Source organism: Corythoichthys intestinalis, chromosome 16, assembly GCF_030265065.1.
Source record: "Corythoichthys intestinalis isolate RoL2023-P3 chromosome 16, ASM3026506v1, whole genome shotgun sequence".
Lineage (NCBI taxonomy): Eukaryota > Metazoa > Chordata > Actinopteri > Syngnathiformes > Syngnathidae > Corythoichthys > Corythoichthys intestinalis.
Genome location: NC_080410.1, coordinates 51,828,651 through 51,852,005, shown reverse-complemented (window position 1 = coordinate 51,852,005; position 23,355 = coordinate 51,828,651). Strand labels below are relative to the sequence as shown.

At 42.3% G+C, this 23,355-nt stretch overlaps 1 protein-coding gene across 1 annotated transcript; it reads right to left on the bottom strand.

The window, feature by feature from the left end:
- Positions 1-13,291: 13,291 nt before the first annotated feature.
- Positions 13,292-22,900, bottom strand: mreg (melanoregulin). Its single transcript, XM_057817596.1, has 6 exons — positions 22,802-22,900; positions 22,574-22,736; positions 18,855-19,020; positions 16,387-16,477; positions 16,161-16,324; positions 13,292-13,707 (listed from the first exon to the last, which is right to left on the bottom strand). Exons 2-6 carry the CDS (start codon positions 22,669-22,671, stop codon positions 13,513-13,515), a joined length of 714 nt encoding a protein of 237 aa, XP_057673579.1. The 5' UTR covers positions 22,672-22,736; positions 22,802-22,900; the 3' UTR covers positions 13,292-13,512.
- Between the last annotated feature and the right edge of the window lie 455 nt (positions 22,901-23,355).

Below are 23,355 nucleotides of genomic sequence, written 5' to 3'. Positions count from 1 at the left end.
CCTTTATGGATGCACCGTTGCTATTTCGGACATGTGTTGTCACTTGACAATCGGTGTGCGTTGACACCAGACACCGACCAGCGACAGACTGAAAATCCCCGATCCCCAATGGATTGTCAGACACTTTCCGCATTAGAAGTCCCTTCCAAACTGGATGGGTATTATGTAACTGCACACAAACACAACAGGCTCGGACACATGCGAATGTCGATATGAATTTGATGACCAATATAAAGTGGGCCTCGGCTAATGTGAAAACAGTCATTGAAATCTTTTAAACCTTGAGCTTCAAGGACTTTATTGAGACTCGAACTCTGATTTCTGAACTGTTGATCAACAAGGATTTAAAGGGGTTAAAGTAGGGTGACCAAATGTCCTCTTTTGCCCGGACAAGTCCTCTTATTACCGTAATTTTCGGACTATAAGCCGCTACTTTTTTCCTTCATTTTGATTCCTGTGGCTTATAGTCCAGTGCGGCTTATTTGTTGATTTTTTTAGGTAACACTTTATTTGACAGCGGTGTCATAAGACTGTCATAAGATCATCAAAATTATGACATGACACTATCATGGACATTACTGAATGCTTATGTCATTAAGTGTCATTTGGCAAATTATGTCACTAACTCAATTTTTGTCCATCTTGGATCTTTTGCATCCATTCAAAAGTGAGATCATTTGCCGGATAACACTTAATGACATCTGTTATAAGCATTCATGAATGCTCAGGACAGAGACATGTCATAATTATGTTTGTGTAATGACAGTCTTATGGCACCACTGTCAAATAAAGTGTTAGCAAATACCATAACTAGCAATTGATGAAACAATTGGAACAGTAACTGAAGAAATATTGAGCACAGAACATGATTTTTGATTGTTATTTACATCTGTAGTGCTGCAATGCATGCTAAAAGGCATGTTGGATGACAACAGTCAACAGCAGGTGGCAGCAGAGGTTGACTGTCTCCCCCAAGGGAGCAGTGATGGCCAAATGAAGCTTCTTGAAAAAATAAAGCTTTGCAATAATTGGTTCAAACTTTAATGATGGTTCATTTGGTCTTATGACAGTCGGTCGTATGAGGCCGCTGTCAAATAAGGTTTTACCGGTTAATATCTTTTGGTGTAAATATCCCATGATACAGTGAGGACAGCTGCAGCTTATAGTCCAGTGCGGCTTATAGTGAGAAAATTTTTTTATTTTTTAATTGTTTGATTTTTTTTGATTTTTTTTTTTTTTTTTTTTTTTTTTTTTTAGGAAGAATCAAGCCTGTTGAGTAACCAGTTGAGTAAAAAATATTTCCATATAGTATATAATATATACAATATGGCATTAGGCCTATGTTTTTTTGTTGTTGTTGTTGTTGTTGTTTTTTTTAATAAAACTGAATTTTTCTATCCAGACGGAGGAGGCACACTTTAAATATATTAAGGTGATATTGGCGTCTTTGAGTGACTTCGAATAAAATTCAAGTATCTCAACGCCGGGCCAAGTGTCCTCTTTTTTGGAAATAAAAATATGGTCACCCTAGGTTAAAGGGGCTAAAAGAGTGTGAGCTTCGAATACGGAAGACAGAGAAATCATGTTTTAGCAATTGCAAATCCACATTTACTCCGTTTTTGAAATCCACCCTTAGTTATTTATACAGCGATTCATGCCAGTATTTCCAAAAAAAAAAAAAGTTTCTCACAGGCTTTCTACAATTTGATGACACCAAACGGTTGAAAGCAGTGTTGTTGTTGTTATTGTGACCAGTTACCATGAATGCACATGTAAACAGTAACACACAGAGATGAGTCAGTCGTTCAATACTCCATCTGGAGTCAAGTTTTATGGCTTGAGACTGGAATAGTTGCGGGTCAAACGGTCAAAACTTCACAAGGACTCATACTTAACCTCCATGTCAAGGATCAAGCATTCCCTTGCACAATCCTCCACTTCAACTCTAATTTCTAAGCATAGGGGGAGTTTGATTTTTGGGGCGGGGGTGGGGGGTGGGGCAACAACATATTGATGACCTCGAAATGCAGTGTTAGCAATAAAACTAACTTACATGAATATTTATAATAAGTTGACAATGAGCGTTTTTTGTTTCTCATCAATCTTGAGGGGAATTCTAAATCAGGCAGCTTAGGACAGCTACACTTTTTCGCCAAGATCGTCATCCATTGAATAGGGTACTCCCGCTGGTGTCGTGTCAATATAGTTACCCCAGTCAAAATTGAATCCCCTGGGCGGAGCCATATGGAGGTAGATTTGTGTCTTTATTATTCAATCCCCCAAAAAAGTTGCTTCTGTCATATCTGTATGCCTTCTCAGTTGTTTTTTCTTTCCAGCATCTGATTCAGCTGGATGGGCGGGGCCGTGGCCGCACACCTGTGGCGCATTAGGAGCGCTCACTATTTAAGGACTCCTGTCACCGTCTGCGAGTGTCGGACTATTGCATATGCTTGTTCCTGCCTTGCTTACCGCTGTGTGCTCATCGTCATCCTCGGTGCCTTCCGACGTTCTTCGGTCGTGTTCTGGTTTGATCTTATTTACTTTTGTGCTCTTCTGGATTTTGTAGTTAGGATTTTGTACTCTGTTATATTCACGCCATCTTGGGTGCTCTTTTAGTTATACTTGTTATATCCGCGTTTTCTAGCGTGCTCCCTAAGTTGTACTTGTTATATCCGCGTTTTCTAGCGTGCTCCCTAAGTTGTACTTGTTATATCCGCGTTTTCTAGCGTGCTCCCTAAGTTGTACTTGTTATATCCGCGTTTTCTAGCGTGCGCCCTTTGTTATACTAATTAAACACAAACATTTGCTCTATTGATCTCCTGGTCTGTGTTTTTGGATCCACATTAACGGCTTGCCGTCATAACAGAATAGTCCGACCATGGATCCCACAGACTCGGAGGGTATTCGCCACGCGCTTGCCGGTCATGGTCATATGATCAGCAAGCATGAACAATCGTTAAATGAACTAGTGAACGTGATCACCGCGCTAACCACTAGAATTGAAAATATGGCCCCACCTGCACAGTCCGGTGGCGTAGGTAACGCTGCCGCGGCGCCCGATCATTCCGCCCCGTCTCCGGTTGTTCCACCGGCTGCTTTCCGGGAGCCAGTGTTGCCACACCCCCATCGTTACGAGGGAGAACCCGGCGCTTGTCGACAATTTCTGCACCAGTGCTCCCTTGTATTTGACCAGCAGCCATATACGTTCGCGAGTGACAGGTCCCGTGTAGCGTATACCATGAGTCTACTCGCCGGTAAAGCGGCCACTTGGGCAATGGCGGTAAGCAACGCTAATCCCGCAATCCGTCAGTCATTCGAGACTTTTAAAACAGAGTTTGTGAGAGTATTTGATCACCCGGTTAGAGGCAAGGAGGCAGGCAGCCGCCTGCTGGATTTTTTTCAAGGCGAGCTTAGCGTGGCGGACTACTCCATCCAATTCCGCATTTTGGCCGCGGAGTGCGGTTACGACGAGGCGGCGCTGTGTGGAATTTTTCGGAGGGGGCTGTCGTCTGCGGTGAAGGACGAGTTGGCGGCCCGGGAGGATTCCTCGGGCCTGGAAGACCTTATCTCCTTGTCCGTGAAGTTGGACAATCGACTGAAGGAGCGCGAGAGGGAACGAGCCTTGGAGCAGCGGGGCCATCGTGGGTCGTCATCGCGGTACGGTCCGGCAACGTTACGTGCAGACGGCTTCGTCGAATCACCATCAACCTCTACGCCGACGCGGAGTCCGGTCCTGGCGGGGGTGGAGCCAATGCAACTCGGCAGCGGTCGTCTTTCTACGGAGGAGCGGCGGAGACGGATGAGGGCGGGCTTATGTCTTTACTGTGGCTTGCCGGGGCACCACGTTGCCGCCTGTGACGCGATCTCTTCACGTCGTCCTGGATCTTCGGCCCCTGGGGTTCCTCTCGCCAGAGGGGGGACCAGGTTCGTACATTATGGCAATCAGTCAAATGATTTGCCTCGCAACGAGTCGATTGAACTAAAACAAACTCGAGGTGAAATGAGACTGCAATTGCCGGGAGAGGTTTCGCATGGGGGGGTTAATTTTAGGTTCACTGCTTTAATAGATTCAGGGGCAGATGAATGTTTTATGGACCAGAGTGTTGTTGATGCTCTTAAATGCCCATTAATAAGACTCTCTACTCCTAAAAAGGTTCTAGATCTCGATGGGCGACCCCTGGCGGACGTAAGGTTTATAACGCCCCCGCTTAAAACAAAGCTGTCCGGGAACCATTTTGAGGTTCGTAGCTTCTTGGTTATGCCATGTAAATCGGCTTCGGTTGTGCTAGGGCTCCCCTGGCTAAAGATGCATAACCCTAATATTGACTGGACTAAAACACAAGTAGTGACTTGGAGTTCCTTCTGTTACGCGCACTGCTTACGCTCGGCGTGCCTACTTCCGGATCAAGCCCAAACAGTTGCCGAGCCTGTAAATTTAGTAAATGTTCCTGCCGAGTACCATGATCTCGAACAGGTTTTTAGTATAGACCAGGCTAAGACCCTGCCTCCGCACCGCCCTTACGACTGCGCCATTGACTTGCAGCCCAATGCCCCACTACCTAGCTCGAGGTTATATCAAATTTCTAAACCTGAGCAGGAGGCTATGAGAGATTATATAACCTCTTCCTTGGCAACTGGCCTAATTCGCCCTTCGTCCTCACCGTTGGGAGCGGGGTTTTTTTTCGTTGGCAAAAAAGATGGGGGTCTTCGGCCGTGCATTGACTACCGGGGCCTTAATGAGATTACTGTTAAAAACAAATATCCGCTGCCATTATTAGATTCGGCCTTCGCACCGTTAAAGTCAGCCACCATATATACCAAGTTAGACTTGCGCAGCGCTTACCACTTGGTTAGGATTCGGGATGGAGATGAGTGGAAAACCGCTTTCAAAACCCCGCTCGGACATTTTGAATACTTAGTCATGCCTTTTGGTCTGACTAATGCACCCGCTGTTTTCCAGAGCCTCATAAATGATGTGCTTCGTGACATGCTAAATGTCTTCTGTTTTGTTTATTTAGATGACATCTTAATATTTTCTAGAAACTTGCAGGAACACCGCCAACATGTCCGCATGGTCCTCCAAAGGCTTCTGGAAAATAGGCTGTTTGTCAAGGCCGAGAAGTGAGAGTTCCACCGCGGGTCAATGCAATTTCTTGGTTTCATCGTCGAAAATGGGCAATTACGGCCTGACCCAGCCAAAATTCAGGCAGTTGCAGATTGGCCAACCCCCACTTCACGTAAGCAGTTACAAAGGTTCCTCGGGTTTGCCAATTTTTATAGGCGTTTTATCCGGAACTATAGTATGAGGGCCGAGCCCCTTACCAGGTTGACCTCTAATAAACGCCCGTTTGTGTGGTCCTCTGTGGCGGAAGCCGCTTTTGTAGGTCTTAAAAGGGCATTCACTAGCTCACCTGTCCTTGTTCACCCTGACTCAGATCTTCCTTTTGTGGTCGAGGTTGATGCGTCGAGTTCCGGAGTGGGGGCCATCCTATCCCAGAGGTCTGCAGTCGACCAGAGACTACACCCCTGCGCATTCTACTCCCGCCGCCTCACCCCCGCGGAGGCAAATTATGACGTCGGCAACAGGGAGCTGCTCGCTATAGTTCAGGCTTTACAGGAATGGAGGCACTGGTTGGAGGGGACGGAGGTGCCGTTCCAAATACTCACCGACCATAAGAATTTGGAGTACCTCCGGGCTGCCAAGCGCCTCAACACACGCCAGGCCCGTTGGGCGCTGTTCCTGACACGTTTCAACTATGTGATTACTTACCGTCCGGGATCACGCAACGGGAAGCCCGATGCCTTGTCAAGAATTCATGAACCGGTGGAGGAAATGTCTTCAGAGGAGCCTGTTGTTCCAGAGAACCTGATCATCGGCGCACTCCGATGGGAGGTTGAGCGGCTGGTGGAAGACTCTCTACGGGGTGTTAGGGTGCCCGGAGGCTGCCCTGCTGGCAAACTTTTTGTTCCGGACGCTCAGCGTGCAGGAGTGCTAAAGTGGGGGCACACCTCGAAGTTTGCCTGCCACCCGGGTGTGTCCCGCACGTTCTTCCTCATTTCCCAGAGGTTTTGGTGGCCGGGTATGCGAAAGGACGTCATGGACTACATTTCTGCGTGTTCCATCTGCGCTCGGGGCAAATCGGCCCATCAAGCTCCAGCAGGACTTCTGCGTCCGTTGCCTGTTCCATCTCGTCCTTGGTCCCATGTTGCACTCGATTTTATTACTGGCCTTCCACGCTCAAGGGGATATTCCGTCATCTTGACAGTGATTGACCGATTCTCCAAGATGGCGCACTTCGTCGCTCTCCCCAAGTTGCCTTCAGCTCTGGAGACCGCTGACCTGCTGGTAACACACGTTTTTCGAACCCATGGCATTCCGTCTGACCTAGTTTCTGACAGGGGACCCCAGTTTGTGTCTCGGGTTTGGAGAGCATTCTGCAAAGCTCTGGGGGCCACGTCAAGTATGTCTTCCGGCTACCACCCACAGTCCAACGGACAGACAGAACGGGTCAACCAGGAGCTGGAGGCTGCCCTCCGTTGCGTTTGCCAACTGCATCCGGCCTCCTGGGCCTCACACCTGCCTTGGGTGGAATATGCCCACAACACCCTCATTAGCTCAGCCACTGGGAGGTCGCCTTTTATGTCGGCATACGGGTTCCAACCACCACTGTTCCCTTCTCAGGAAGCCGAGGTCGTCGTGCCGTCCGTCCAAGTGCACCTGCGGAGGGCCCATAGAGTCTGGAGGGACGCTAGGGCTGCACTAGTCTGCACTGCAGCCCGCAACCGCCTGATTGCTGACCGCCACAGAAGACCCGCTCCGGTCTATCGTCCGGGCCAGATGGTCTGGTTATCAACACGGGATTTGAACCTTGCTGGGACTTCCAAGAAGTTGGGCCCTAGGTTCGTGGGCCCTTTTGCTGTGGACTCTGTGGTGAACCCCGTCGCGGTCAGGCTACAGCTTCCCGGTTCAATGAAGATCCACCCAGTCTTCCACGTGTCTCTGCTCAAGCCGGTCTCCACTAGCCCCCTGAACCCTCCACCAGTGCCTCCTCCTGCCCCTCGCGTGGTTGACGGTGGGCCGGTATATACGGTGCGTACTATTCTCGATTCTAGGAGGCGGGGAAGGGGGGTGCAGTACCTGGTCGACTGGGAAGGTTATGGCCCTGAGGAGCGCCAATGGGTCCCCCGCTCCTGGATCCTCGATCCATCGCTTTTGCGGGATTTCCACTCCCTTCATCCCTCGAAACCAGGTGGTCCGCCAGGGGGCGTCCGTTGAGGGGGGGGTTCTGTCATATCTGTATGCCTTCTCAGTTGTTTTTTCTTTCCAGCATCTGATTCAGCTGGATGGGCGGGGCCGTGGCCGCACACCTGTGGCGCATTAGGAGCGCTCACTATTTAAGGACTCCTGTCACCGTCTGCGAGTGTCGGACTATTGCATATGCTTGTTCCTGCCTTGCTTACCGCTGTGTGCTCATCGTCATCCTCGGTGCCTTCCGACATTCTTCGGTCGTGTTCTGGTTTGATCTTATTTACTTTTGTGCTCTTCTGGATTTTGTAGTTAGGATTTTGTACTCTGTTATATTCACGCCATCTTGGGTGCTCTTTTAGTTATACTTGTTATATCCGCGTTTTCTAGCGTGCTCCCTAAGTTGTACTTGTTATATCCGCGTTTTCTAGCGTGCTCCCTAAGTTGTACTTGTTATATCCGCGTTTTCTAGCGTGCGTCCTAAGTTGTACTTGTTATATCCGCGTTTTCTAGCGTGCGTCCTAAGTTGTACTTGTTATATCCGCGTTTTCTAGCGTGCGTCCTAAGTTGTACTTGTTATATCCGCGTTTTCTAGCGTGCGCCCTTTGTTATACTAATTAAACACAAACATTTGCTCTATTGATCTCCTGGTCTGTGTTTTTGGATCCACATTAACGGCTTGCCGTCATAACAGCTTCATTCAAAATATATATTTTCAACCCAAAAAAAGTCATAAAAAATGTGTTTGAATGCAACAATAAATTTGAAACTACAAAAAATGCATGTAAAAGTTTATTTTATTATTTTTTTTATTTTTTATTGAAGCAACTTTTTTGATTGAACTAATGTTGATTTGTGTTTGGGCCACATTTTTGCTAGGACATTTTTGTCTTTATTATTCAATCAAAAAATAAGTTGCTTAAAAAAATATAGATTTTCAAAAAGAAAAATCACTTCAATCAAAAAAAAAAAGAAAAATTTCAATCATAGAAAAAGTTTTTGAATGCAAAAAAAATACTTTAGATTGAAAAATTTGCATTTGAACACTTATTTTTCCATTGAAAAAGTTCTGTGATTGAAGCTTTTTTGTGTTTGGGCCATATAATGATAAGGACATTTGTGTCTAAAACATTCAAGCGCAAAAAAAGTTGCTTCAATCAAAAAAATATTTCCAATCAGAGAAAAAAAATGATTAAAAAAAAATTTTTTTTTCTAATATAAATATGTGTGTGTATATATATATATATATATATATATATATATATATATATATATAGTATATATTTAATTATATGCAAAGCAAATGACCGTCTAAGGTGCTCGAAAATTAATTTTGACCCATTATGTAAATGTTTTTTTTTTGTTCATTTCATTCAATTTTGTTCCAGTTTTATTGCTTTACAACTTTTATATATATATAGGAAAGTCAATTCCATGCAATGACACTTTTCAGCCACCAGGAGGGCCCCCCTTAAAATCCGCTTATGCTTCTAAGTCTTGTTAATAGACCTGGATACATTTGCTAATATTGGTCGCGCTTCAGGCTGAAGAACTTTTTTTTTACTACTTAAAAACTTCTGGTTACAGCCAAGGCCCTCACGGTCGCCACATCCATTCATTCATCACCTCAGTGACAGAGCGCCACGCTCCGCACTCGGTTTACACCGAATGGGAAGCGCTGGCCTTTGAAAAGTTGCCTGCCGGTGTGATGTTACACAAGTGAGTCACTTATCCTCATCGGGGAAATGATATAACACATACATAGACACTCACATGAGGCAAAAGCGTAATACACAATGGCCAAGATGATAACTCTTTGGCTGCCATAGACTTTCAATCCATTTGAACTGGGAGGAACTGGTAATGGTCCAAAATAAAAAATTAAAGGTATTGCAACAACAAGCGTAAACTTCAATTTGGTAAATTCCTATTTTTTTCCCATTAATTCTCACTCTAATGTCCGAGTAGAGTTTCAATGACTGAAAACAGGTAGTCACCGGGTTACGAACGAGTTGCTTTCCTATGCTGGCGAAGTAGCCCAAATTTCCACGTAAATCATAATTAACCCTTCAAGTACCCCTTAATCTCAAAATAACTATCCAAAAAGTCCAAAATTATTATGTTTAATGATGGAGGATACACTGCCCTTTGGTGGCAGCGTTTGGTCTGGCTGCACTGTCGCCTTGTATGACTGAGGAGTAGACCTGTCTGAAATGGATCAAGGACAGCTGCGCTCTGGTTTGGCCCATATGAGGCTGTAAGTTGTTTCAGCTAATATGTTTTTATATGCTTTTATAATAAGTTTAGAGCTACAGTTTGTTGGGTTACATGTGAGCAATTTGCTATGAGAATTCTCAACATGTTAGCATAACTAGCAGACTTTTGTTAGGCAAATTAGGCTAATTTAATCAACTGAATTTACAGATTGATCAAGACTAGATGGATGTTTGAACACCAATTGTTTGTGTCATGTGTTTTATTGTTAAAATGTGTGTCGTTTTGAATATAAGTGTACATATGTGTGTTCCAGCTTTACAAATTTTCAAAAGTGAAGGAAGTCTAAAGCTTGAAAACGCAAAATTGCCTTGTTTGCTGTCTGTCAAGCTGAACAACTTCACGTTTAGTGAGGACAGTACACGTCATAAAGCAAAAAAATAAAATAAAATAAATAAATAAATAAATTCGGGGGGCGAAAAAAAGACTCCAGCTCTCATAGAGTTGAAATTATGTAAGTCGAGTACATCGTAACCTGGGGACTACAGTGGTATGAAAAAGTATCTGAAGATTTTGGAATTTCTCACATTTCTGCATAAAATCACCATCAAATGTGATCTGATCTTTGTCAAAATCACACAGATGACAAAACAGTGTCTGCTTTAACTAAAACCACCAAACAATTATAGGTTTTCATATTTTAATGAGGATAGCTTGCAAAACAATGACAGAAAAGGGGAAAATAAGTAAGTGAACCCTCTGCCGAAGGAGACTTAAAGAGCAATTGAAACCAATTTTTGCCAAACATTTAAGTCAGTTGTGTGCCCAATCACAGACGAGTGGTTTAAAGCTGCCCTGCCCACAATAAAACACACACCTGGTATGAAATGTCTTGATGAGAAACAGTGTCTGATGTGCATCATGGCTCGGTTGAAAGAGCTGTCTGAAAACCTGCGATCAAGGATTGTTGATTTGTATAAAGCTGGGAAAGGATACAAAACCATCTCTAAAAGTCTGGATGTTCATCATTCAACAGTCAGAGAAGTTGTCTACGAATGGAGAGGGTTCAGCATTGTTGCTTCTCTTCAAAGGAGAGGCTGTCCACCAAAGATGACGTCATGAGTTCCGCGCAGAATACTCAGAGAGGTATAAAAGAACCCTAAAGTGTCTGCTGAAGACTTAAAGAAATCCCTGGCACAGTCCAATATATCCATGCACACATCAACTATATGTAAAACTATGGCCAAGAATGATGTTCATAGGAAGACTCCACAGAGGAAGCCAGTACTGTCTATAAAAAAAAAAAAAACCATTGTTGCTCATTTAATGTTCACAAAATGGCACTTGGACACTCCACAGAAGTTATTTTGTGGACTGAGGAAACCAAAGTTGAATTGTTTGGGGGTAATACACAATGTCATGTGTAGAGGAAAAATGGAACATCTCACCAACAGCGACACCTAATCCTCACCGTGAAGCATAGAGGAGGGAGCATCAGGATTTGGGCTGCACTCTATGTCAAATACTTAATATCTTACGGTGCTTTAAAGACTCCATGTGATCGAACGGGTCGGCGTCATCGTAGAACAGCAAGCTTGAGTCTGATTGGTAAAATGAGTCATTTGATTATTGTTGCGACGTCTCATTGGTGAAACTGGAAGAGCTACTGTTGGCATCGCCGGCAACAAAAACAAACTAAAATATGCACAGTAAAAAGGAACAATGTAATGTCGAGTATAGCCCAAAGTAGCTGAGTAAAACTAGTTTCCTCTTCACAAATCTACTCGAGTAAAAGTAAAGACTATGGCTTTGTAAAACTACTCTTAGTTTTTCTCAAAAGGTTGCTCAAGTAAATGTAACGCGTTACTACTCATCGTCTGGGTCTCATAGGGGTTAAACATCATCCAAGTGGCAAGACATTGACTAGTCAAAAAGTTGCTGGGCGTCCAAGATAGAGAAGATGTAATGTTATGACACCATAGCAACCCTGATGTGAAAGCCAGTGTGCGATCTCGCAACGTGACAGAGCGGTGCTGCGCGCTTACAATTTTGGTGCTGTTTCAAGCATTGGCGTTGAACCCCACCCACACAGAGATGGTGGCGATGGGGGCGCGACTGCCAGGAAGAAGAGCTCGGCGCGTGGGTGTTGCATAACCAATGCACTGTCACAGCTGTCAGAAGGTGACATTTGGATGAGCTGTCATCAAGCGCAGGCCTGCCAAGAGGTGCGTGCGAAATAAAGCGGGAGCACTTTCAATCTTGTTTGGTTCACGCGAAGGAAGAATTTTGGGAGTTTTATATAGTTTACATTTAAGTATTTTTTCTTAAGATTTAGGAGTCCAATCAGTGGCATTGTTAGGCCTATTTCAAGGGGGCTTCAGCCTCCCTAAAATATTTTTTTGCACTCCTAAATAATTTGGTGTTGCTTAAAATATATATGGCGGAAAACACAGACAAGATTGAAAAGCAGTTTCTGCTCTTGCACTCCTCTTTAAAAGAAACTGCAGTATTTCAAGCCAAAACAACTGTTGTGTTTGATAGAACAATATGTCTATATGCTGCCATAGCAGATTCATGGCGCATTAAGGCCCCAAACTCATTTTACTTTGTCCGTTTTACCCTGAAAACCCCCGTTTACAGACGTCGCACAACCACTTTTGTTTCAACCCAGCCATAAAACGAAGGTAACTAATTATATTTATTATTCAAAATGTCTGTTGTTTTGAGCTTTGAATCATTAATTGATGTCTCATATTTCGTTTCAAAAAGAAAACGACTTAAAAAAACTATTCACTCACATATTTTAAACATTTAAACAAATTATGTCACAATGGAAAAAAATGGCGTCTGTAAAAAACTCAGGAATAACAACCTCATAACTATCGCTTAATTGTATTTTTTCGTTACTGTCGCATTTTCCCCAATATTTTAGATGATAAATAATTGATCCAAACAAAGAAAAATTGAAAACAAATGTTTAAACGGGTAAATATATGGAAAAGAACATCTCGACCACTCCTTGATGTCTGCGATTTCTGCATTGCGACCCTTGTTATATGACCATGTTTCACCCATAAAATCCCCCCAAAATCCAGCTGTGGCCATTCACAGCTGTGTTTTGACACTCAGTGATACATGCCTCATGGAGTTTTTGGATCGAAACAAGGTAAGTACGCGATAATATCTCGTTAAAGTCATGGCGTCTGTAATTCTGCTCTCGCGTGCTCTCACCTCTAGATAGGGTTTTGCTGTTTAAAAAACATTTTTTGTTAAAAATGCCCTCTTGTTCAAAATTTTTCTTCCCCCAGAAAATAGAGATTTGAAGCTTTCCAATGATGTACCGTATCACACATGCAAATAGGACAATTTTGAAATTTGGCCAGAGAGCGGAACTCCAAGTCACCTGGTTGTTTTCCGCCATATTTATACCAGAAATGCTGAGCTTTGAAGTTGCTAGAATATTAGTTTAAACGAATAATCATATATCCTGTCATTATTAACAAAAAACGTTGGAAAAGAAGTTATAATCGTCTCTCGTTCGGCACAAACATGACCTTGAGCAGATTTGTGTCTCTAACTTAACAACAACAACAACATGAAGCAGCAGCTGAGCACCAAAATATGCAGCGTCCGGCCTGTGGGAGCACCAGACACCGGGCTGGCGCCCCACGCCGGGCTCGGGGATTTTTGGCATGCCTGAAAGAGTGGCGTGTCCCCGCCAGCTGGACAGGCACATTGTGTCCCACGCCAAAAGCATCTCCTTTAAATCACTCCGCTGGACTCCAAATAACCCGATGACAACATGTGACGCGGACTCATGATGGACTCCGCAGGCTTGCAACTTTATTCGTTATCATTGTAGACAGGACACGTACAGAGAGGAAACACGTGACCGGTCGCTATTCCCCCAACATACTTGAGTGAGTCAGCAGTTTGAAAAGACAACTTTGTTGTCTGGTCATGTGACGCTCATAAGATTCTCAACCTTAAAGCCAACTTCTAACCTTGACATCTACCGCCCCCTGCCTGCTTACAGGAGCCACTGCAGTTGTTCAAGGCTTCTCCAGACTACCCCCGCTGTCGTCGGTGTCGGGGCAGCCGTTCATGGCCTCCACGCGGGCCAGCAGAAGCGGCAGGTTAATGGCGCCCAACGGCCCTTCCTCGTCCGAGTCTCCGTCCTTGGGCGGGTAGAAACGCCTGGCCTTAGCCACAAAGTCTTCGGCGATGTCCAGGTACAGCAAGCGATCCTGCGCGATCAATCAGAGGAAATTATTTGGAGTCTTTCAACAAGTGTTGTTTTCGTCAATGACGACGATAAATCATTCATGACCTTGACGAGACAATATCGAGCGAAATACGTGTTTTGGGAGACTCGGATGTAACGAGACAAACATCAGTTTTCATATGAAAATGTGCCAAAGTTTCCGTCACATGTTCAGAATGTGTGACATTTTATGTGTAGTTAGCCTGCATGTAGGAGTCTGGTTGTGTCACTCGTGACATGCTGCGCCACCCCCCTTTCCTGTAGGCTTGCACACACGGTAAGAATATTTTTTTTTCGCCAGAGAGAATATGCAATGTTGCTTTAGCCTTTAAGGATCTGTGCTGAGTGATCATCACACACTAAATGTAACTCATGACGTTAGTAGAGATGTCTGATCGGACGCCGATATTGGCAAAAAATGCGCAGCGGTATCGGATTGGCCGACACGGAAAAATTCCGATCCAGACTTCCGATCCAGTTTTTTTTTTGTCAATCTGGTCCGGGTTTTCCAGCGCACCGATTTACATAATCCATTCCAGTTTTTGCTTCGGTTTCCCTAAAATCCGGTCCGCACACTACATTACCGTCTCCCAATTTACCGAGAGACTTTATCGGTAAAAATGTCAGCTGTGTGGGATCATTTCACCTCAAAGGACGACAAAAACGAAGAGGCAGAGTGCAACATATGCCACAATAAAGTCAAGCGTGGTGGTAAAGCTGTAAGAAGTTTTAATACAACCAACCTAATCAAGCATTTAGCGAAATACCACCACAAACAACATGAGGAGTATGTTAAGAAAACCGAAGACAAAAAGAAAGGTCCTACGCAACGAACACTGGCAGAAACTTTTGCTATGCGTGACAAACTGGCACTCGACAGCCCCAAAGCCCAGGGAATAACAAGAGTCACTGCCGAAGAATTCATTCTGGATGACGAGCCATTATCCCTCGTGAGTAAAAACGCACCATCCAACACTTAGAACCATGGTACAACATGCCCAGCCGTCATTACATCCTTGAGCGATTCGGCCGTGGAAGATTCGAGAACGATTCACAAACATCCAAATTCCGATTATTGAAATATATCAAGTAAAGTGGAATTAATACACAGCGTGGTCTTTGGGATGCAATGAGAAAAGGACCGCATTTTCTTGTCATAGACCCGGGTAATGCCAATGCTCGACTCACGGCTTTAGCTCAACTCATGCCGCTGGATAAAAAACACAAGAATACCTGACTGCTGCTGACAGCCGCTACAAACTACGTCAACATCGTTTAACAGTAGATAATAGATATCATATGTGTATAGAACTAGATGCAAGATGACAGACTCGACGGTGTTGGCAACATTGAAGTATGGAAAACTAAACGGCCGCCATCTTAAAGCAGGAGACTTCCTTAGTAGGCTGTTGTGAACTTTCCAAGCGAACCTAATTAACTTTTTATCTAAAATACTCCTAAATCGGCAAAATCTTGACTTGAATCTATCTTCAAAACAGTTTTAAAACTTTCACATGCCGAAAGTAGACGGAAGGGAAATTATGGAATTGCGGGAGCAATTTTAACAACTTTAACAGTTGATTCGCAAAATTAAATGAATTGAATGTAGTTTAAAGCTGCCGAAACAGAATGGGGACTTGAGTATTTTATTTACTGTTTTAAAATGTTAACTTGATACTGAAATAGTCGTTTATTTAAACCTGAGAGGCTTTTTATACAATTATTGTAACTAATGCACGAAACATTAAAAGCATCTAATAGCTTGCGGGGTTCGTGGGTTTTCCCACTGAGGTTGTTGGTGTGTTTTGCTTTTTTAAGACTGTTTACAATATTATTTGCATGTTTTACTGACTGACTATGCCATTTCTGTTTGTTATCTATCATGTTTTGTGTTTGTCACTGAATAAACAGGTCAGTTTCTTGTTACCAACCGTTGTGTGTTATTCAAACTCACCTAATTCAGCTGGCTAGTTGTTATCAAGAAAACCTTTTCAACATGAGTCTGACAACTAAGTAAGGAGGGTAAATAACTTTAAACTTTAACACATGCTCAGATAGGCCGTATCGGCCCGTATCGGTATCAGATCGGAAGTGCAAAAACCTGGATCGGGACATCCCTAGACGTTAGTATAGTATTCACATTAGGCCAATGCTAACAGCGAGCGTCCTCTAAACTTTCGGACCACTCATTTTTACATACAGTTTGTGCTGTCAAGGTAGATATAATTAATTGAAATTACTGGTCAGAGAGTCCTCTGTGCTAAACGATGGCTGGAGGAGGTAAAACACTGTCTACTCCCACCCAGGACTCGGCTCAAGACTATGGGCAACAGGGTCTTTGCAGCTGCTGCACCCCATCTGTGAAACACCCCACGCACTAGCGGTGGTAAAACAAAGGTTATTTTAACACAGTCATGAACAAGACCATCTTCTCACCAGAATAAAGAGGTATCTCTCTGGCGGCGGTTCCCTGCTGCTAAAAAGCGAGGTCTCGGAATGAAGCGTGTGCAGCAAGGAACGCGCGGCAGCGGCGTTGCGCATGCGATCCAGCGAGGCGCCGGCCGACACGGTCAGCAGCGAGTCTGCCTCGGCCATAAAACCTGCAAAGCGAACGTTGAGCTTTCCCCTCGAGTCTCGCTTCCGTGATTGTTAAGATGCTTACCGAGGTTCTCCAGGATGGTCTTCCATTTCTCCCGCACTTCCCTCCGCGTGTCTCGCATGGCCTCGATGTCCACACTTAAGCGGCGGTAGCCCTAAAGCAAGTGCAGAGGTTTGCATTACATTACACTACCAACTTTTCCGGATCCTTAAATTGTCACCAGCAACTTTTAAGTAGCCTTATTTGCATTAGATGATGTGTTCAGTTATGTACATAATTTAGATTGTCTTCCCATATGTTGTCAGGATAGAATAGACCTACCATTATTAAGTGAATTATTTTCATTATGTTCCAACTTACATTTATCCTTTTCACTTGCTCAATGTGCCCCCCCCCCATGCACGTTTGATTGGGTGATGATTTGATCCACCCCCACACAGACGCACACTCACACAGCTCCAACAGATTCATGTCGACAGCCATTTGCCCCCTTCGAAGAATATTTTTCAGTCAGCAGCAGCCACTGTAAATAATGTAAAAAGTGCGGCAAACACCACTAATTTTGCTACTGAAAGTCACACCTGCATCAGAGTTAGCATAACATGAAACTGTGTTAACTTGGTAACCTGCAAAACTACTGCAGTCAGCAGTGGCGCGGGAAGTGGGGTGCTGCAACACCCCCTGGTGTTAGGGAGAAAAAAAGTGTTTTGGGAGATGATTGTTTTGTTGTTGTTGTTGTTGTTAAAAATAAGTAAATAATGAACACATTGAAACAATAGTGTAACTTTAACTTTGGGGATTAAATATATATGTTGAAAAAGTTTTTTTGTTGTTGTTGTCGTTGTTTACTCATTCACTTCCAGCCATTTTCACAGGAGCAAGGCCCTTCGCTCCTGGCCGTTTTCTGGATTTTGAGTGATTTTGCAAGGCGAACAGAAAATTCTGTTCTATTGCTATACAAACCCACCAAAAGAAAGATTAGACTCTCTTCTTTCAACAGAAAAAAAGTTAGTTCGTATCTTTTTCCATTCTTTAGAAATCAGGATTAGAAAATCTTAGCTTGAGCAATTTTCCAATTTCTGATGAAAAAACAGAGAAATTGAGCTTTTTCTAAAAGCATACATTTCAAACATAACTTTGACTTTAACACAGCTATTTTTTGCTTTTGTGACATCCCAAACATCTGAATAATGTTTTCCTTCTACAAAACAACATAAACAACAAGACAAATAGAGCTTTTGATAGCAGAGTAACAATTTATTTACAAATAACTTAACTATTGAACTGAGAGATGACGCTGCTGTGGTCGCGTCAAAAACAGGGTAAATTTTTCCCTCATCACCTCCTCTCTCATCAAGATAGATTTTTTTAAATCTTTCTTTTGTAGTGACCACTACCTCATAACAGAATTCACCTCAGAAACTTTTGTGGGGCATGTGCCTTGTGTTTTACATCGTTATCCACATTTTTCTAATGCTTCTTACTTCTTCCAACTTCTGTTTCCTGACTATTTCTCTTCATTCATTTCCTTTCATGGTCCGATATTAGTTCTTACCAAATGCGCTACTGCCCTCTAGTGGCCAGTTTTATTTCTTTAAAATGAATTTTGAGCATTGTGCTTTGGAGCTAAGTTGCATCAGAACCTAGAGATGTCTCTTGTGAAAAAAAACGTAAAAGACGTATAAATACGTTTTTTGGGACACTGAAACAATTAAAAATAGAACGTATTTATACGTTTTGGGAACAAATGAGTGGATAACTCCACCTGACACCTGGCTTGGTACCGGCTCACGCTATTAGAACGGAAAAGTAAACTGTTGACAGAGAAGGCATTAACACGGCTCAAAAACATATTAGCGATTTTTTTTCTTTACAAAAACAGCAAAATTTTGAAAAATTCAATTCGAGGTCAAATATGAAGACTATTGTTCTTTGGTGTCTTCAAATAGGGAAGATATGCTTGCACTGTAGCCATATGATTGATTGTTGTTGCTGTTGGGCTGCTGGCGTACAATTTATTTGGGGGGACGGGGGATGGGGGATGGGGGGTTAAACCAAGGCTTATTAGCCCTTTTAGTTATCAAATGTTTTTGTGTTTCATTTGCATTATAATACAAGGGTGCTTTTATTTCCAATACAAAAACTCCCAACACACACTGTAGGTGCAATAGAACGCTGTCTTTGTAGTAGCCTAGTAGTAGTACGTCAACTATCCAGAATGCGTGGGTACTGACATCGCGCGAGCATGACAAATTTGGACGGAAACGGCTGTTTTTGGATGGGAAAAACTTAAAAGATCCTCAGCACCTCCTGCTGTGAGTAACTTCCAGTGCCCCTGGCGGTCAGGCCAGTCTCCACAAGGAACAACAAAGACAAGCTAGCTAGCCGTCCCTCATTTGGATCATTGTTTACATTATGTGCATTACGGTAATGCAATGCAATGTCCCGTCCCCGGCAAAAAGTGTACTTGCAGGTTATGCTGTTATATCGTACCGTCGACTTTGATCGTTTCTTATTTTTGGAGCGCGTACCGTGGATCCCATGCGGGTCTTGTTGCGCGCCTGTAGCAGCGAGTAAAGCGTCCGGTCATCTTCTCGCTCTGAGTGACTGGGGTCTCCCGGCTCGCTCCACAGGTTGGCCTCCTCGTCTCGCCGCTTCTGCACCTCGCGGCTGAAATACTCCAAAGGATCGGGAGTCCTTGGAGGCATCAGCGGACATTGCTCAGATGGATATTAATGACACACAAATCAGATCTGCTCTAAAAATCAATTGTTTTGACAGTAACCACAAAGTTACTTTGGTATATCATCATTTACATGACTGACACTAAGGAAGCTCATCAACATCCTTATTTAAAATGTTTTTTTTACATTTTAACATACCGTATTTCCCGGACTATAAATCGCACTTTTTTCATCGTTTGCCTGGGCCTGTGACTAAAACTCAACGTGGTGATTCCAAAAATGACCATATTTCATAATGAAATATTTAATGAAGAAAAATTGCAATGACAATTGACAATTGTAGAAAACTGGGAAATCTGATCTCTCTAAAACCCACTCCCTCATTCTGATTCAAAAGTTTACTTACGAAATATTTGATCATGAAATAGGGTCATTCTTTTTTGAATTACCCTGTGTATATGTGGCTGAAAACACAGACAAGGCTGAAAAAGCAGTTTCTGCTCTTGCACCCCTCTTTAAAAGAAACTGCTGTATTTTAAGCCAAAATAAGTGTTGTGTTTGATAGAACAATATGTCTATATGCTGCCATAGCAGTTTCAAGGCGCATTAAGCCCCCCAACTATTTTTAAATAGCCCGTTTTACCCTGGAGACCCCCATTTACAGACACCGCGCAACCGATTTTGTTTCAAATTAGCCACTACAGCAATGGCATTATGCTTCGCAATAATTACGTTACATAAGTGCTAACTGTACGTTTTTTTATGCCTTTAACCAAGAATCGAGACTGTTTTACATCCATATCTATAAAGAACTCAGGGATTTAAGCATTTATTCACAAGAATTTTCAAAGGAAAAACTCTTTGTTTACATAAGGCGGCCACTAATTTCCTTACTAACTCGCTTCATAGTTCGCAGTATTTACGTAAAATAAATGCTACCTTCACTGTTTTTTTTGCTTTTAACCAAGAATTGAGACTGTTTTACGTACCTATCCATAAATAATTCAGGGATTGAAGCATTTATTCACAAGAATTTTCAACGGAAAAGTTCTGTTTATATATGGCTGCCGCTAGCTACATTTACTAACAATTGTACTTCGACATATTTACGTAAAATAAATGCTAAATGCAGTTTATTGGGGTTTTTTTTTTTTTTTTTTGCTTTTAACCAAGGATCGAGACTGTTTTACGTCCATATCTTGAAAGAATTCAGGGATTTAAGCATTTTATCACAAGAATTTTCAATGAAAAAAGCTCTTTGTGTGTGATTCCACTTAGTCAGCTTTGACAGCCTCGCCAACAATGCAGGACTCCTACTGTATTTATCGACCCGCGCCCCGTGTCCCGTCAATACATTGTGAAGTCTATGAATGTATATATATGGCAGAAAACACTCAGGTGACATGAAGTTCTGCTCTGAGACCCCCAATTTGGCCAAATTTCAAAATTGTCCTATATGCATGTGTGATACATCATTGGAAAGCTTAAAATCTCAATTTTCTGGGGGAAGAAACAATTTTTCAACAGGAGGGCATTTAAAAAAACAAAACAAAAAAACATTTTAAACAGCAAAACCCTAACTGGAGGAGAGATCAGAATTAAAGACGTCATGATTTTAATGAGATATTATCGCGTACTCGATCCAAAAACTCCATGTAGCATGTGTCACCGAGTGTAAAGACACACCTGTGCATGGCCACAGCCGGACTTTCGGGGGATTTTTATGGGTGAAACACGGTAATATAACAAGGGTCGAAATGCAGAAATCGCAGACATCAAGGAATGATTGAGATTTTCTTTTCAAATATATTCCCTTTTTAAAAAAAAATTTTTTTCAATTTTTTTTATTTGGATCAATTATTTATCATCTAATATATCGGGGAAAATGCAACAGTGACCAAAAAAAATTACAATTAAGCAATAATTATGAGGTCGATATCTGTGACTTTTTTACAAACGCCCAATTTTTCATTGTGGTGTAATTCGTTTAAAATATGCAAGTGAATAATTTTATAAAGTCTTTTTTTTTTTTTTTTTAAACTAAATATTAGACATCAATTGATAATTCTAACCTGAAAATGATAGACATTTTGAAGATTATTATAATGACTTTCTTTTTATGGCTGGGTTGAAACAAAAGCGGTTGCACAGCATCTGTAAACAGGGGTCTCCAGGGTAAAACGGGCAATTTAAAAATAGTTTGGGGGCTTCATGCACCATGAAACTGTTATAACAGCATATAGACATATTGTTTTATCAAATGCAACAGTTCTTTTGGCTTAAAATACAGCAGTTTATTTTAAAGAGGGGTGTAAGCCCAGAAACTGCTTTTTCAGCCTTGTCTGGGTTTTCCGCCATATACGTTTGTCACTCTTGGCAGCCGCAAAATTATTATGTTGTACTGTTTAGGCTATAATTATCAGAAAAACTCTCCATATGTTACATTAATAGATGCCTATTTAGCCTGTTGTTCTCCATTTCACCATTATTACTGCAACATATAATATTTGTTCTTGGAAAATTGTCCTGTCCAAAAATTCGACAGACTAACAATCCAGTGTCACTTATATATTTTTTACCCCTCTTTATTGTGTGCTCTTTGGCTGTTGCGAATTACACTTGGGTGTGTCTTAAAGTCTAGGGCTGTCAAAATTATCGCGTTAACGGGCGATAATTAATTTTTTAATTAATCACGTTAATATATTTGACGCATTTAACGCACATGTCCCGCTCAAATGATTAAAATGACAGCACAGTGTGATGTCCACTTGTTACTTGTGTTTTTTGGGGTGTTTTGTCGCCCTCTGCTGGCGCTTGGGTGCGACTGATTTTATGGGTTTAAGCACATGAGCATTGTGTAATTCTTGACATCAACAATGGTGAGCTACTAGTTTATTTGTTGATTGAAAATTTTACAAATTTTATTAAAACGAAAACATTAAAAGGGGTTTTAATATAACATTTCTATAACTTGTACTAACATTTATCTTTTAAGGACTACAGGTCTTTCTATCCATGGATCGCTTTAACAGAATGTTAATAATGTTAATGCCATCTTGTTGATTTATTGTTATAATAAACAAATACAGTACTTATGTACAGTATGTTGAATGTATGTATCCGTCTTGTGTCTTATCTTTCCATTCCAACAATAAATTACAGGAAAATATGGCATATTTTATAGATGGTTTGAATTGCGATTAATTACGATTAATTATTTTTTAAGCTGTGATTAACTCGATTAAAAATTTTAAATGAATAAATTAGGGCTGTCAAAGAATTATTTATTTCTACATTTTTCAATTTCAAAATGTGCGGAAATGACCCAAATATTTTACCTAAGGCTTAAAGGTGTGAAATAAAATGGAAAAATTAAATATATTACATTGAACTTGTTAAATATTAGGAACATTTCAATGTCTAAAAGATATGAAACACTTTGAAAAATACGTCATATGTCTTTTTTTAAATCAGAAATAATTGTATTGTTTTGCTAAACAAATGTGAGCATTTTTTTACTGAATTTGAATGTGTTTTTTTTAACATGGCTTTATTTTTGTTTTTACCCCACTAATGGCTGCTTCTCATCGTCGTCATCGTCGTCGTCAGTGGCGCAGCAGCAGCAGCAACACTGCATGCAGAACTTGAAGAACGCCGAGCCCATGGAGGATCAACGTCCTGACAACTTCTCGTCTTTAAAGTCTTTCACCTTGCGCTGGCTCTCACATCCTTGCGACAAAAAAAAAGTCAAGAAGCAAAAATTCACGACCCTAAACAGCTTTGACTTTGATTACCTCATATTCGCCTTCCCATCTTCCAGGATGCTTCGGCGGAGGCCTGAGAGGTTCTGCTGCATCCCCAGCAGTCAGATAGTCAACTCGCGCATACTTCACAAACGGTCACAACCGTGTCATGTGAGTAGGACATACCCCGCCCCTCTTCGCCCGGGTTGAAGGACAACACCTCTTTTCTTCATCTTCATCAGGGCCCCGTTACACTTTCATTGCGCCTGGCGTCATTCAACTCGCTATAAATTCATCTCAAAACAAGTAGCGTTTGGCCCTCGGGGGTTCCGTCATGGCATGTGATTTACACGGCCAGCTCACAAGGCTTTGTCGCGCATTTCGGTGGTGCTTGAGATCACCTGCTTCCCGCAAATGAGAGAAAAGTACAGTACAGTCAGCAATTTTGCCCTGTAAAGAATGCATATATAAATGTCCTGAGATAATTCTTCTCACTGGTCATCTGAGTCTCACAAGCTCTTCAGAAATGGGTCAGACACGCTTCTTGAGCAGATCATGATCAAGATTACAGCGGCGTGAACACACAAACTATACCGTTAAGCTGT

What these genes read in the sequence shown, in the direction of transcription:
- mreg (XM_057817596.1), bottom strand. Translation starts at nt 22,671, where the DNA reads ATGGGCTCGGCGTTCTTCAAGTTCTGCATGCAGTGTTGCTGCTGCTGC. An exon ending in GAGAAGCAGCCATTAGTGGG is followed by an intron (nt 19,021 to 22,573) that starts GTAAAAACAAAA and finishes GATGCCTCCAAG; the next exon opens with GACTCCCGATCCTTTGGAGT. An exon ending in AGAGATACCTCTTTATTCTG is followed by an intron (nt 13,708 to 16,160) that starts GTGAGAAGATGG and finishes TTGATCGCGCAG; the next exon opens with GATCGCTTGCTGTACCTGGA.